Source organism: Euprymna scolopes, chromosome 21, assembly GCF_053919585.1.
Source record: "Euprymna scolopes isolate OS-2025 chromosome 21, ASM5391958v1, whole genome shotgun sequence".
NCBI lineage: Eukaryota > Metazoa > Mollusca > Cephalopoda > Sepiida > Sepiolidae > Euprymna > Euprymna scolopes.
In genome coordinates, this window is record NC_136502.1 from 73,521,926 (window position 1) to 73,536,636 (window position 14,711).

Below are 14,711 nucleotides of genomic sequence, written 5' to 3' on the forward strand. Positions count from 1 at the left end.
ACTACTTATTGGTCTGGTGTGTCTGTTGCTGTGCGAGCAGAACAAGATGTGCTTTGTAGAACTCTACCAGGAAGAGGCAGAAGACACCAACATCATGCAGATGTCGCAAATGATGGACATAGTGGTTCAATCCATGAAATGCAGACAGTTGAAGTCATTTATCAGGTAAGTACACCGTAAACATTTGGCTAGTTTGAATTCAACTAAATCTATTTTCTTTTTGATTATTGTTCACCATTTCTGAGTCAAACAGAACACTTACGTGATTTCACAAAGATATTTAATCCAGTAAAGTTCATTCCTGTATAAAACAAGTAATTTCAATGAATTAATTCTTGAAATAAAAATTCTATTTAGAAAAAATAACTTCTATACAAAAATTATTTTACTGAAGGAATTAAATTTCAGTTTATTTTAAAAGACATTATTTGCAAAAAATATCATATTTATCAAAGTAAATGATTTAGAATGCACATTTTTTTTAAAAAATAAATTAGGCATTTTAAATGAATTTGTGATTTTGTTATATTGAAATCTTATTTAAAAACAATGATTTAATTACATAAAATAATTTTGGTACATTAAATCCACTATATTGAATTTTGGTTTCTTATCAAACAATTTAATGAATTACTTTGTAAAAGGAAAGTCTTATTTAGAAAAACTATTTCATTTTAAAAAATACTATAAAAAGTTATATTAAATCCTCTAGAATTATTGTTTTTCTTAGCAAATATGTAAGCTATTTTAATATATTACTTAGAAAAAATATTTTTTTTCAAAATATAATTTACTTATTAAACTATATCAGGGTGCATTTTAGTTTTTAAGAAAACAAATAAAGCATGTTAACGAATTAATTTGTGAAAATGTATTTTTATGATTTTAAACTTATTTGCTATTCCTCATCTATTATTAAAACATTAGAAAGTTAATTCCTGGACCACAACGGGGTGGGGACAACTAGTATATAGGATAAAAAAAGATTGAATGAAAACATACAGATTTTGCATTTAAATTTAGTATTTAACAACTTTATACTTGTGTGTGTATATATATATATATATATATATATATATATATATATATATATATATATATATATATATATATATATATATGTAACTGACGTATCTCTAGAAATTGTTATTTTTTTTTTACTATTTCTACCATTCAATATGAAGAGAATTAGCATACATAATATAAAGTGAATTAACATATATAAAAACAAGAAAAAAATAAAGTATTTCAACTAAATAATATAATTTTTAAGGGAAATATATACAAAAAAGTAGTTAACAAAATAAATTAAATAAGATCAAAAAAATATTTGCAGAGTGAAAAGATAGAAAACGCTTTTTACTTCACAGTTTTAATGCCTTATAAACTGCTCAATGTATGCCATGATGCATAGGACAGACTTGATAGGACTGTGGTTTTCTTTCTTTCTCTTTAACATCTGAATACTCTCCCATATCCACACATCAGCATACACACTATTTATAACATGAGCATGTACACATGTATGTGTGCGTGTGCAAAAAAAGGAGGCTAACATTGTGTTCACACAATAGCATCAGCAGCAGTAGCATCAGCAGTAGTACACCAGGATACATACGCATCTTGTCTCATCATACATTTCTCCTTTATCGATACAACATTGCAGGTTAGTATTCAATTCTTTTTTTCATTTCAATTTCATTAAATGTCTTTTTATGGCCATCTTTTTCATTTTTCTTTCAAACAAAATTAGCAAACACAAATCATTGGAAAAGCTTTTGTTAAATTGACTTTCTTGCTTACAAAATTACAAATCTCACAATTTGTTCATTCAATAAATTCATCATCTTACAATAGGCACACGCACAACTCTGACTCATTCAAATGTTATTTTATTTGTTATTTTTAATTAATAGATAATATTTTAGTTTAAAGTATTTAATTATAATAATTTAGTAGTTATTTAATTCATGTAAAATTTTAACATTTGGATTAATTTTAAAATGTGAGAAAATTAAACAAATATGGAAATGAAATGTTTTAGGTTGAATAGAATAAGCGATAAAAGAGATGAAAATTATCAAATGAGTAATATAAAACATACATTTATATTCGTTTGTTTAATTGTGGATTTTATGCAAATATTTATTCGACTGATTATTTGAATATTTTTCTAATCTTAAAATGGATGAAATAATCTGAAGATTTTGTCTTGTAATTAAACAGATTAGCATTTGAATCTGCTATTCAATGTTTATATGAAATAAAGAAAAGAATTTATTCATTATCAAGTTGATATTCATTAATATCTATCATGTAATGTGAAAAAAAAAAACAAGAAAAATCGATAAAAATACAATTAGTTTGTACTTAAAATGTTTCAAATAAATATAAATTTCCATTTTCTCTATATATAAATCTGTTTTCAAATCACAATTTAATGCAGAAAAAAGAGAAACCTTTTTAAAATAATAAACAATGGTTTATAATATGGCTAACATATTTTCTTATGTTTCTGAGAAAAAGTTTGAATTTAAATAATATAAATACAAAAATAGGAACAGTAATATAATTACATACTTTAATTATTTTCATAAATTCATTTAAATTTATGACATTTTAAAATTAACACTTTAAGTTTTATGTAAATTTTTTTTTTAACTTATTAAATCTTGATGTCAGCAATAAAAAATCTAAGAAATCTATTATTAACTATTAAACAAAATTAATTTGCCCTGTTATATGCGGTGCATACTTCAATGTTTCTGTACAAAAACTTGAGGTTGGCTTTTAGCTTAATTATATTTAGTCTTTTTATTTTCTTTTTTGTGTATTTTCTTTTTTCACTCATTTGAAAAGAACGTTTAACAATAAATATAAATAAAAGACCATTTAAGCATTGTTAAATAATGTGAAATAGAATTGTTCACAAGTACATCTGAAAATTAATATACTTAAAAAAATAAATTCATAAGTTTCAACAAAAACACTCTAAACTTTTCAACTTACAAAGCATACAATAAAAAACATACAAAGTAATGCATTCTTTTGTCATAAAGTACACAATTTTAACATTAGTTCTTACTTCGATTATCAGTTGTCTTAGTTTTTAATATTTTAAAGAAAGAGTAAATATAAATAAAAGTAAAATATTATTTAATTAAAATGGCATTGTTCGTACATGTTAATAAAAATATTGTTACATAAAAACAGAAATTAAATCATATTTTAAATTAAAAAAAAATTGCAAAACATTTTCACTTCCGGTTCTTAAATATCACCAAGACAAACAAAACACTATGCATTTATGAGAAAAAGTAATAAAAAAAATGCTAAGATATAAATCTTAAATTTTTATATGAGTATTTCTCTGCTTTACAATTTAAACAATTTTTTTTGTCAATTTAAATGTTTCAATCTAAATTGATTTAAATAACTGCAAAGTATTTATTCAATTGAAAAACTGAAAATACAGATCTGTTCAAAATAGAAAAAAATTTTTTTTTTATTCCCCATTAAATTTATTTCCATTTCAGGTCTGTGAGGTGAGGAGTATTTATCATAATACACGGTATTTCTCAAAACTCATCTATAAGACATCAAAATACTAAAATATACAATATGTTAATTTCTCCAAAAATGATTAGAAATCCCATTAACATGGTGAGATCCGGATTCCTAACCTAGACCATCTGGACTAACAATTAAAAAAAAAAAAAAAAATGTGATTGAAAACATGAATTCTTATGAATCTATTATTCATTTCAAGTATACTTAGTATTAGATATATTTTTTTTGCAGTAAAAATATATTAGTTTTAATTAAAACACATTTTTTTTTATTTTTAATGTTAATGTGAACATATATACTAAAAAAAAAGAAACTGTTGTTATAAGTGCTACAGGGCTTATGAAGAAAAACGTGAAGTTCTACCTAACTAATACTCCTGGTAAACCAAGTGCAAAAGAGATCCAGGCAATTGCACTTAAGGGAACAATAAGGATACTAAAAAGAGCTCTCGGTTGGTTTCATATTTATTTGTTAATATATACTAGTCATATTTCTATATTAATTAAAATATATTAATGTTAAATGAGTTTATTTGTTTATTATACTAAATATATCATAAAGCCCAATGTTTATCAACATACTGGGAATCTATAAGATAGAAAATTACTGAAAATTGATATTCACACACATTTTGATAAACTGAAAAAAACCCAAAAACAAAACAAAATCAGCATTTTATGTAACAACAACGTTTTTGAACTGATCGATTCCATTTTTTTTTTTTGAAGTAGCTTGACAACAACATTCATATTGTAGAAAAAGTTTTAAAATTTGGTTTTTGAATTCTATTCTTTTCAACAAGCAAATAAACATTGTTTCTCATCATATAAATCTAAATCATTCAAACACTAAACATTTATCATGTCGACCATCATATAAACATTTTATATTTCTCTTTATATCTTGCAAAACACCTAATTGAAATAATTTTAGGTTTTTATTGTAGACAGATAACTGTAAAGAAATTCTCAAATGATTTTCCTTTAATCTTAATTGTAAAAAAACATGTTCATTTATAAACATACACAAAATTTCTGATAAGATGTTTCCTTTGTATTTCCTATCATTTTTTTACTTAAAAGACGTAAAAATAAAGACATGCATGTTTGTAAGTAGTAAATTATTTATAATTTGTATATTTATATACAATAAATAAAAAATGTACACATTTTTGAATTGAGTATTAATATGCTTTGTGTCTGCAGAGGTTTGTCAATTTATTAATATACTTTTAATCTCTTTTTTTAATATTTGGTACATTTCAAAACTAATGCAAACAAAATAAATTACATAATGACATCTACTGACATTTATGTGTACCAAGTCCTCTAATCCAAACTTATGAAAATACAAAGAAATAGTCACAAAAATCTGCGCCTTCTTCCTCAACTCAGACAAATTAAATCTATATTCTTCTTTCTTACAGATTTATCTTTAACGTGAAATGGATTTCATTTATTATTTATTTACACTCTGGGGGTCTGAACTGTTTACTCCTTGTTCAGTTCATTCCTCAGAGATTCATTTTGAGATCAAATAGTGAAAATAGAAATTAACTTTGACAACACAAAATATAACATCCTAGTGTATTAGCTGATAATTATCATGGCTTGATAATTAAAAACCAACAGTTTGATTTCTGGTTAGCTTTTTTTACTCATTTGACATGTAATCAGTGACCAGTATTAAAGGAACAATTGACAATTTTTTCAGATATTGGATCAGATCTGATACCTTGCCATATAAAATTATTGGCTCCATTTATATTTTTGTCTGATAACAGGACACTCAAAGTAAATGAGCCAACTTTAAATCTAGCCATTGACCTGGTCAGCTGCTTGATTGATCATTTATTTAATTACTGAAAAAAAAAAAAAAGATAGAATAATATTCTAAGAGAAAGTTTTTAATAGGCTCTGTCTATTGCCCGGCTTTCATACTCCTTCTTTGCCTTTTGGCCAGGCGTAGAGGTACTATCACAGGGACTTGTCTGAATCACCCAGTGGTTGACCTTGTTTCCTGACTAGGGCAATGAACGCCGCTTTTCCCCACTCCCGCTACATCCCATCCCCCTAAACTGGACACAGTGGGGTGCTTCAGTGCCATATATGTTGGTGCAGTTGGACTGGGCTGGCTTTGCCTAATGGATTGAGGGTACCGGATTGACAGTTCCTGGCTGCTGTTTCCGACTGATAGTACAGGAGCCCTAACTTTTTAGTAGCGCTTAGAGCGGCTGCTCCATCAACAGTTGTAAAATATCGGGATGTTTGTAGTGCCATGTCGCGCATGGAAAGGGACCCTGCACTCATCCCCGGTGGGCTTTCCTGAGGCCACAATCCTGTGGGTGAGGACAGCTGATGGTCTACTTGTATTGCATGTCTGGTATTCTGCACAACTACTTGTCCAGCATCCCCTCACTCACTCACCCTAACTGAAACTTTTAAATAAAATAAAATGAAATGACAGCTCAAGCAAAAGTTACGTTTAAACCAGGACCAAACTCAAAGAAAACCAACCTGCCTCCTCTCTTGAGGCTTGCATTTACTAATATCCGCGGGCTTAGAACTAACTTAGATGATGTTGAGTCATTTCTCCTTGTAAACACCCCGGATATCTTAGCATTAAGTGAAACTAACCTTCACTCCTCCATTCCCTCTAACCACTTTAACATGCCTGGTTATCTCCCACTCTACCGTAAGGACTCGGACAGACATATGCATGGGCCTGGAGTCTATATTCGTAACACCCTCCCCTGACTAGAGAAATAAAACTAGAATCAGAGGACCAGGCCTTTATGTGCTTTAGACTAAATATGCAACACAATATTTTCTCTACCGCTCTCCCTCAAACCAAGACTGTACCCTAATAAACAAAGTCTCAGACAGCATAGATATAGCACTCTCTCTCGATACTAGCGCACAAATACATGTATTTGGTGACTTCAATGTCCACCACAGTAACTGGCTAGGATTCTCTAATCACACAGACGTAGCTGGTAGCACAACACATAGCTTCTCTATATCCCATTCCCTATTTCAGTTGATTACATTTCCGACACGCTTCCCAGACCAGCAAGATCAACATGCCTCACTTCTAGATCTCTTTCTGATAACGGTTCCCAATGACTGTACAACAAATGCCCACAGCCCACTCGGGAATGCTGATCACGCTGTGATAATGGTAGAAATCAGCCTTAATTCTCACCCTAAAACTGAAGACCCACTACTCAAAACAACGAGGTATTACAAAAAGGCTGATTGGGAAGCCATCAGGGAGCTCATCAGAGATGCCCCATGGCAAAATATCTTTACTCTTCCAGCGGAACAGTGTGCAAATGAGACCACTGAATGGTTCAAAATTGCAATTGAAGCACATGTTCCCGCACGGAAATTCTATAGCAAGCCCCACTCTCCCCAATGGTTTACTTCTGCTTGTGCAGCTGCCATTTGTCAAAGGCAGCATGCGTTCTGCAGATTCAACCGACATAAGTCCAGCTCAAATAAACAGAAGTTTATAGAAGCTAGAAATAATTGTAAGAAAGTGATAAAGACAGTTAAGACAGATTACTCTGAAACCACTAGAAAACGCATCGAAGCACAGAAATTAGGAACCCGGGATTTTTGGAAAATCTACAACAGCGTAGTAAATAATTGACAGTCAACTATTCCCCCACTATCAAACAATCATGAGGTTGCTTGCATGGCAACTGACAAGGCTAATCTGCTTGCCAGTCAGTTTGCCTCAAACTCCATACTGAACTCGGTACACCACTCACTCTCTGATTTTCCTCTGTGAACAGACGCCACACTTGACGATTTGAAAATCACCCCTTCTCAGGTACATGCTATTATAAAAAACCAAGACACCTCAAAAGCATGTGGACCAGATCTCATCCCGGCTGTGCTATTAAAAAAATGCTCTGCCGAGGTTGCTCCAGTTCTCTCCAAACTTTACAATAAATGCCTTAACGAATCTTGCTTTCCCGACTGCTGGAAAACCGCCTCTGTGGTACCAGTCTTCAAGAATTCTGGTGAAAGAACTGACCCACTAAATTATCGCCCCATTAGCCTCCTCCCGCTTTTCGCCAAAATATTTGAGTCCTTAGTTAATCAAGCCCTAGTCCAGCACCTAACAGCTGCTAAACTCCTGACTGACAAACAATATGGATTCAGGCAAGCCCGTTCAACAGCAGATATCTTAACTGTAGTTTCTGAATGTACATACCATTCATTGGACAAAACAGGGGAGGGTAGAGCGGTGGCCCTTGATATATCTAAGGCTTTTGACAGGGTATGGCACGGTGGTCTTCTAAGGAAAATTAGATCATATGGAATCACTGGAAGAATTCATAATGTAATTAAATCCTTCTTAAGTAATAGAAAAATCAAAGTTGTCCTCGACGGTCGTACATCTAAACAATATGACATAAATGCGGGAGTACCTCAGGGGTCTATCCTTGGACCTCTATTATTCCTGATATTCATAAATGACCTCCCTGATAAAATTGTTTCGGAGATGGGTATATTTGCCGATGACACCACTCTCTATAACAGATATGAGGGGAAAACAAATGAACACATATCCAAGGAAATGGCAGAAACACTAGAGGATGACCTCCAATCTGTAGTGGAATGGGGACAAAAACGGTTGGTCACATTCAATGCTGCTAAGACTAAGCTTGTTTCTTTCAATAACTACAAGAAACCTTCTCTACTACCAATAGCAATGGCCAAGAACACATTGCCTGAAAGTAATTCTTTTAAACTCCTCGGCCTAACATTTACAGGGAATATGAACTGGAATAGATACATTGAGAGCATTGCCAAGGCTGCTGCAAGGAAGGTTGGCTCCCACTACCGTGCTAGAAAACTACTTACGCCTGAGAGTATTCTATATCTCTATAAGGCCACCATTCGCCCATGTATGGAGTACTGTTGTCACATCTGGGCTGGTGCATCTGCTGCTTGTCTCTCGCTCCTAGACAGGGTTCAAAAGAGAGTCGCCAACCTGTTAGGTCCTGAACTGTCATCTAGGCTTCAGCCTCTGTCCCATCGACGAGATGTTGCATCCCTCTGCCTGTTCTACAAATACTTTAATGGTGAATGCTCTGACGAACTGCAAACACTTGTACCTCCCCGACGTAACTACTCCCGACAAACCCGACTAGCTACTAAGTCTCATCCCTTTACAGTAGAGATCCCTAAGCGCAAGAAAGCCTTTTACTCCAATAGTTTCTTCCCCAGAACTGCGGGTCTTTGGAACTCTCTTCCGGGATTCTGCTTTCCCAACTGCACTGATATGCAGAAGTTCAAGTGTAATGTTAACAAACATCTTTCTACTCATCTCCCTTCATAATGACCCCGCTAATTAAGTCCCTGATAGTAGCCCCCTGCTTCAAAATGGCACTGTGCCTTGTTTGGGGTGAAAATTGAATAAAAAACCCCAAAAAACCATTGATTTGATAGTATTTTCAATTTGGCTTCAGTTGCATAAAATAACAAAGCTATGTATGTGGAGAATAAAAATAAATTCTACAGTTAATATTGTCTAAATAAATCATTCAAAAACCACTTAGTGAGTTGATTTGTATGAGAACTTTTAACAGATGTTTATGCTTGTGGATTAAAGATGAGTTTGAAACTGTTGGAGTGTTGTGTTTTCATCATTGCGATCTTGCAACAAATATTTTAAATACGGTCATTATTGCATATAATAAATCATCATCCGTGAAAAGTTTCCACAAAAATATTATAAGTAAATAAGAACTAGAAAATCAAATTATATTAAAAGAATGGAAAATGAACAAATGATAATTGTAGATACATTATTATGGATATTTTTGATGGAACCAAATTTCTACAAATAACTGCAAAATTTCAAAACTTAATATAAAAAAAAACATGCTTTAATAATTCATTGTGATTTTCTTAATATTTCAGTATAAAACAGAAGAAGAACCGCATCATGTTCATCATTTTATGTGTTTGGTTTCAACTATTTCAAATCAGTCTCAGTGCTGACCTGACATATAATGTAGATGAGAGTAAGAGTCCGGGTACATACCTGGGGGACATTGCTGCTGACTCACACATCATGGATGATGTCTCATTAGAAAATAGGAGACTTATAACTTTCAACCAACTGCGACAAGGAAGTACTGGATCTTCACAGTTGTTCCATGTTTCTGAGAAGAAAGGGAAACTTTTTACTGCGCAAACATTGGATGCTGAATCGCTTTGTACCTACAATAAAGAATGTTTCAAAATGGTGGATGTGGCTGTACGACAAGGAAAGACATTCTTGAAAATTATTAAAATTAAAATAATTATAAATGACATAAATGATAATGTACCTGAATTTCCAGAGAAAAAAATCAATATGCATATCTCTGAAGGTGTAAGAGAAGGTTTTCAAAAAGCTATACCAAACGCAGTTGATAAAGATATAGGAATGGAAAATTCAAAAATTAGATATCATCTAAAGAAAGAAAATAAAATTCCATTTTCTTTGAATGTTCATAACACACCTTTCGGCACACCAAAATTGAGTATATCAGTGGTTGAAAAACTTGATCGAGAAGAGAAAGACTCATACGTGATTCAGTTGATTGCAAAAGATAGTGGAATTCCATCCAAACAAAATCTTTTAAACATTTATGTTGATGTGACTGATATAAATGATAACTCACCAGTATTTAATCAAGATATTTATAATATAACCATAAAAAATGAAGAATATGGAGAGAAACCACTTGTGATTGTGTCTGCAACAGATTTGGATGCTGGAGAGAATGGTAAAGTTTCTTACTATTTCAGTTCACAAACACCAACTGATATAAAAAAACATTTTAAAATAAATGAAAACACAGGAGAAATTTTTTTGCAGCAGAAATTACAATCAAATGAAAATAATGTTTATAAATTATTCGTAACGGCCAAAGATGGAGGAGAGTCTCCGATGAGTAGTTTTGCAGGTGTTCTCGTCAATGCTGTTAACACACAAAACAGACCTCCAAATATATTTGTCACTTTTATGTCTGAAGCGACTGATAACACAGCTACCATACTTGAAGATGTTGAAATTGGTAGTTTTATTGCTTATGTTAAAGTGACTGACCCTGATGCTGGACAAAATGGACAGGTTAATTGTGAGTTGCACCATGATAAATTTCGTTTACAAAAACTAAGATCCAAAGAATACAAAGTGACATTGAAACACAAAGTTGACAGAGAAATGCAAGAGCACCATGATGTTACAATCAGCTGCAAAGATGAAGGATCTCCTCCACAACACAGTGATAGCAAGTTCTCCATCAAAGTCAAAGATGTCAATGATGTAAGACCACAATTTACAAAAGATACATTTAAATTCTCTGTGTTTGAGAATGAAAGTCCAAAGACGTCAGTTGGTTCTATCAATGCCACTGATCCTGATCTGGGAGCTGGCAGTAGACTCACATATTCTTTGCTTACGAAAAATGAAGACTTCCTACCTTTCAAGATAACCAGTGATGGCTTGATTTCAACAATCATGTCTCTTGACCATGAGTTCAAAGACATTTATAAATTCAACGTTTTAGTGAAAGATAATGGAAACCCTCCACTTGATAATAGCGTCAATGTCATTGTGCAGATTGAAGATAAAAATGATAATGCTCCATATTTTACCTTTCCCAGTGTGAATCCTTTCAATCTCGATGTCAAATATCATCCACATCATACAAAGAACATCACTCTTCTCAAGGCTGCCGACAGTGACAGTCAAGAGAATGCATTTCTCAAATATGAAATAACTGCAGGCAACGATAAACAGTTGTTTGCCATCAATCATTATACTGGATTGTTGTCTTTCACTCGCTTACTTGGCCATCAAGATGCTGGCTCCTATCACCTGCAGTTTATGGTCAAGGATAGTGGTAGTCCAGTTTTATCTGCAAAGACATCAGTCTTTTTGACATTGACAGTTAGTAACAATACCGCAGATATCTTAAATGCTGCCTATACGCACACTGATATCAAGATCCACCAGTATTTACTCATTGTCATTGTGTTGGTTGCAGTCACCGTTGCTATACCAATTACTGCTGCAATTTCCATCTGCATCCTTCGTTGCATTGATACCAGAAGTGTTGCACAAGCACATCCATTGGCTGACTCTTCCAGCAAATATTATCCCGAACAGGCACATGCAATGCATCCGTCTTACCAGACTACTTATTGGTCTGGTGTGTCTGTTGCTGTGCGAGCAGAACAAGATGTGCTTTGTAGAACTCTACCGGGAAGAGGCAGAAGGCCACAACATCGTGCAGATGGCTTAAATGATGGACGAAGAAGTTCTGCGCTGGGAATTAAAGTGCAGACGGCAACTGAAGTCATCTATGAGGTAGGAACTTTTTTTGTATTTTTCAACAATTTTTAGAATTCTTGATTTACATTCATTTTATGTTTATTTTATATTTTATTTCTGTTTGTACAACCTTTTGTTTATTAAAAGGAAATCCGAGGTGCAACTGGTGGTAAGAGACATGAAGACAGAAATTGCATGGGTTCTGCATGTCATCCTGACATGGAACCATCTTCTCAACGAGAACAAGAAGATCCCTATGCTGAAAGATATGCAAATCATTGTCAAAATGTGTCTGGTAAGTTGTAATTGGTGAAATATTTTTATACTATCATGATTATGGGAAAATATGCATAAGAAGAACAAGAGAGAATAACTGGAACCTTCAAATTAATAAACAAAAATTTTAAATACCCAATTCTATATTCATGATTAATTTCCAAATTATTTTCTATAAAATTCTGAAATGAAAATAAAATCAATTATTAATAATAAAATGGTACCATTGTGCAACTCTTCACCCATTTAGTGACTTCTTAGCTACACACACAGTATTAACTAATCTTATCTCTTTCTCCAAAAATTCACTGACAAAAAAAAAAAAAAAAAAAAGATTTTACAAACTAAATTTACCACATAATTAAATTTTTCTAGTAGAGTAATATATTTTTGGAATAAATTAGCTAATCAAGTTAAAAATAGCAATTGCAGATAATTTGAAGAATAATGTTAAAATAATTTATATAGACATTTTGCATCTAGCTGATGAAATATTTAAGAGAAATATATTTGTATATTCATATATTTTTTGAGATTCTAGGTGTGTGTGTGTGTGTGTGTATATCTATATTGTATATCTATATATATAATTTTTTTTGTGCGTGTATATCTATATATTATTATTATTCTAGGTGTGTGTGTGTATATCTATCTATATATTATATTTTTGTGTGTATATATCTATATATATTATTTTTTGCGTGTGTGTATATCTATATACATTTTTTGTGTGCGTATATCTATATATTATTTTTTTTGTGTGTGTGTATATCTATATATATATATTATTTTTGTGTGTGTGTATATCTATATATATATTTTTTTGTGTGTGTATATCTATATATATTATTTTTTTTGTGCGTATATCTATATATATATATTACTTTGTGTGTATATCTATATATATTATTTTTTTTGTATGCGTATATCTATATATATTATTTTTTGTGTGTATATCTATATATATTATTTTTTGTGTGTGTGTATATCTATATATATTATTTTTTTTGTATGCGTATATCTATATATATTATTTTTTGTGTGTATATCTATATATATTATTTTTTGTGTGTGTGTATATCTATATATATTATTTTTTGGAAACTTTGTAATAATGTCTTCATGCCTACTACTGAATAGAATACACATTTCATTTCATTTGATGCAATTCTTTCTACAATAATATTTTTGCATCTAATTTATTGATAACATTTTTTGAGGTTGGGTTCAAGTTTGGGCAGTTGCAACACTAAAGAGTAAGGTTTACAGAAAAAATAATGTACCCATGTTATTCACTTGATTTCTAATATATATATATAGTCTGAATTTTATAATGATCAGTTCATAAAAATAAATAAAACATATATATATATATATATATATATATATATATATACTAGCATGGATACCCAGCGTTGCCCGGGTTGACATGAAGTTCGGTTTGGATACATCTGCTACACTAAGGATGATCAGAAATTTTTCATTATTATATGTCAACTCCATCGACACCCCAACAACAATTTCAAAAATAAAAAAACGAATAAAAACAAAAAAATATAATTGCCCAAAAAATAAAGTATGTAACCTCTCTACCAAATATTTTGGCAGAAGTGATACAAAGAGAAGAAGTTATTCTCCGGATATTGAGCACAGTTTTATGACTATGTATCAGTTTAAGCAAATTTCTTTAATGCTGCCTCAGTCTAGAAAGATTTCTCTTTACAGTCTGTTGCAACAAAAACTATGAATAATTCAGTTTCGAAAATACCAAAGTAGAATTTGTGTTAAGCAAAATAAACGTTTTTATGTTATAAAAATGATTAGTTATGACTCATCGTATTATTAAAAGGAAAAAAAAAAAAAAAATGAGCAGTTATGATGTAAAAAAAATGTGATTTACATAATCCTTATACAGTGCATGTGAGAAGTTGTATTACCACACAAGTGTAAAGGTTCAACATATAAAATCAACAATAAGTTTTTTGATGTGACAGGGGCGCATTCGAAAGGAATGTTACTATTCAAAGCACAACTAAACCATAATACTTGACTATTGAATAAACTTTTCTTTAGGATAACAATACATAAGAAAAGAAAATAATTATTAAATAAAAAACGAAACTAATCGAAAACCTAAAATAGAAATAAGAAAAATTACTTCAATCACACACATGTTAAAATAAGGTCTCATATTAATTCAATACATTCACAGAAAAAAAGATAAGTCACCTCTACAAAGCAGAACAAAAACAGAGAAAGTATAAGTCAGCTAAACCTTCGGTTGAGAGAAGCCCTGCCATAAGCTAATGAAAACATTAACCTGTGGACAGAAATAATAATGAATCTGATTGGTTAACTAGGTAGACTAAATATCATTTCTATATATGAGGGGTGTGCAATAAGTAATGCCCCTGACCCACTTCCACTTGTCTGATCTAGCTGAAATTTTGCATGTGCAATGATTTATATCTCTACAGGTTATGTGGCAAATTACAGCTCTGAACTAATTGTGATTTCTG

General features: G+C 31.4%; 1 protein-coding gene across 1 annotated transcript in view; it reads left to right on the forward strand.

Annotated features, from left to right (window-relative positions):
• The first annotated feature begins 9,943 nt into the window (after positions 1-9,943).
• LOC145242846 (protocadherin Fat 4-like) overlaps positions 9,944-14,711 on the forward strand; it is an 83,804-nt gene continuing 79,036 nt past the window's right edge. The window contains exons 1-2 of the mRNA XM_080105963.1: positions 9,944-11,952; positions 12,064-12,211. Of these exons, the coding sequence (XP_079962089.1) occupies positions 9,949-11,952; positions 12,064-12,211 (2,152 nt within the window). The 5' untranslated portion in view covers positions 9,944-9,948. The remainder of the gene's footprint in view (positions 11,953-12,063; positions 12,212-14,711) is intronic.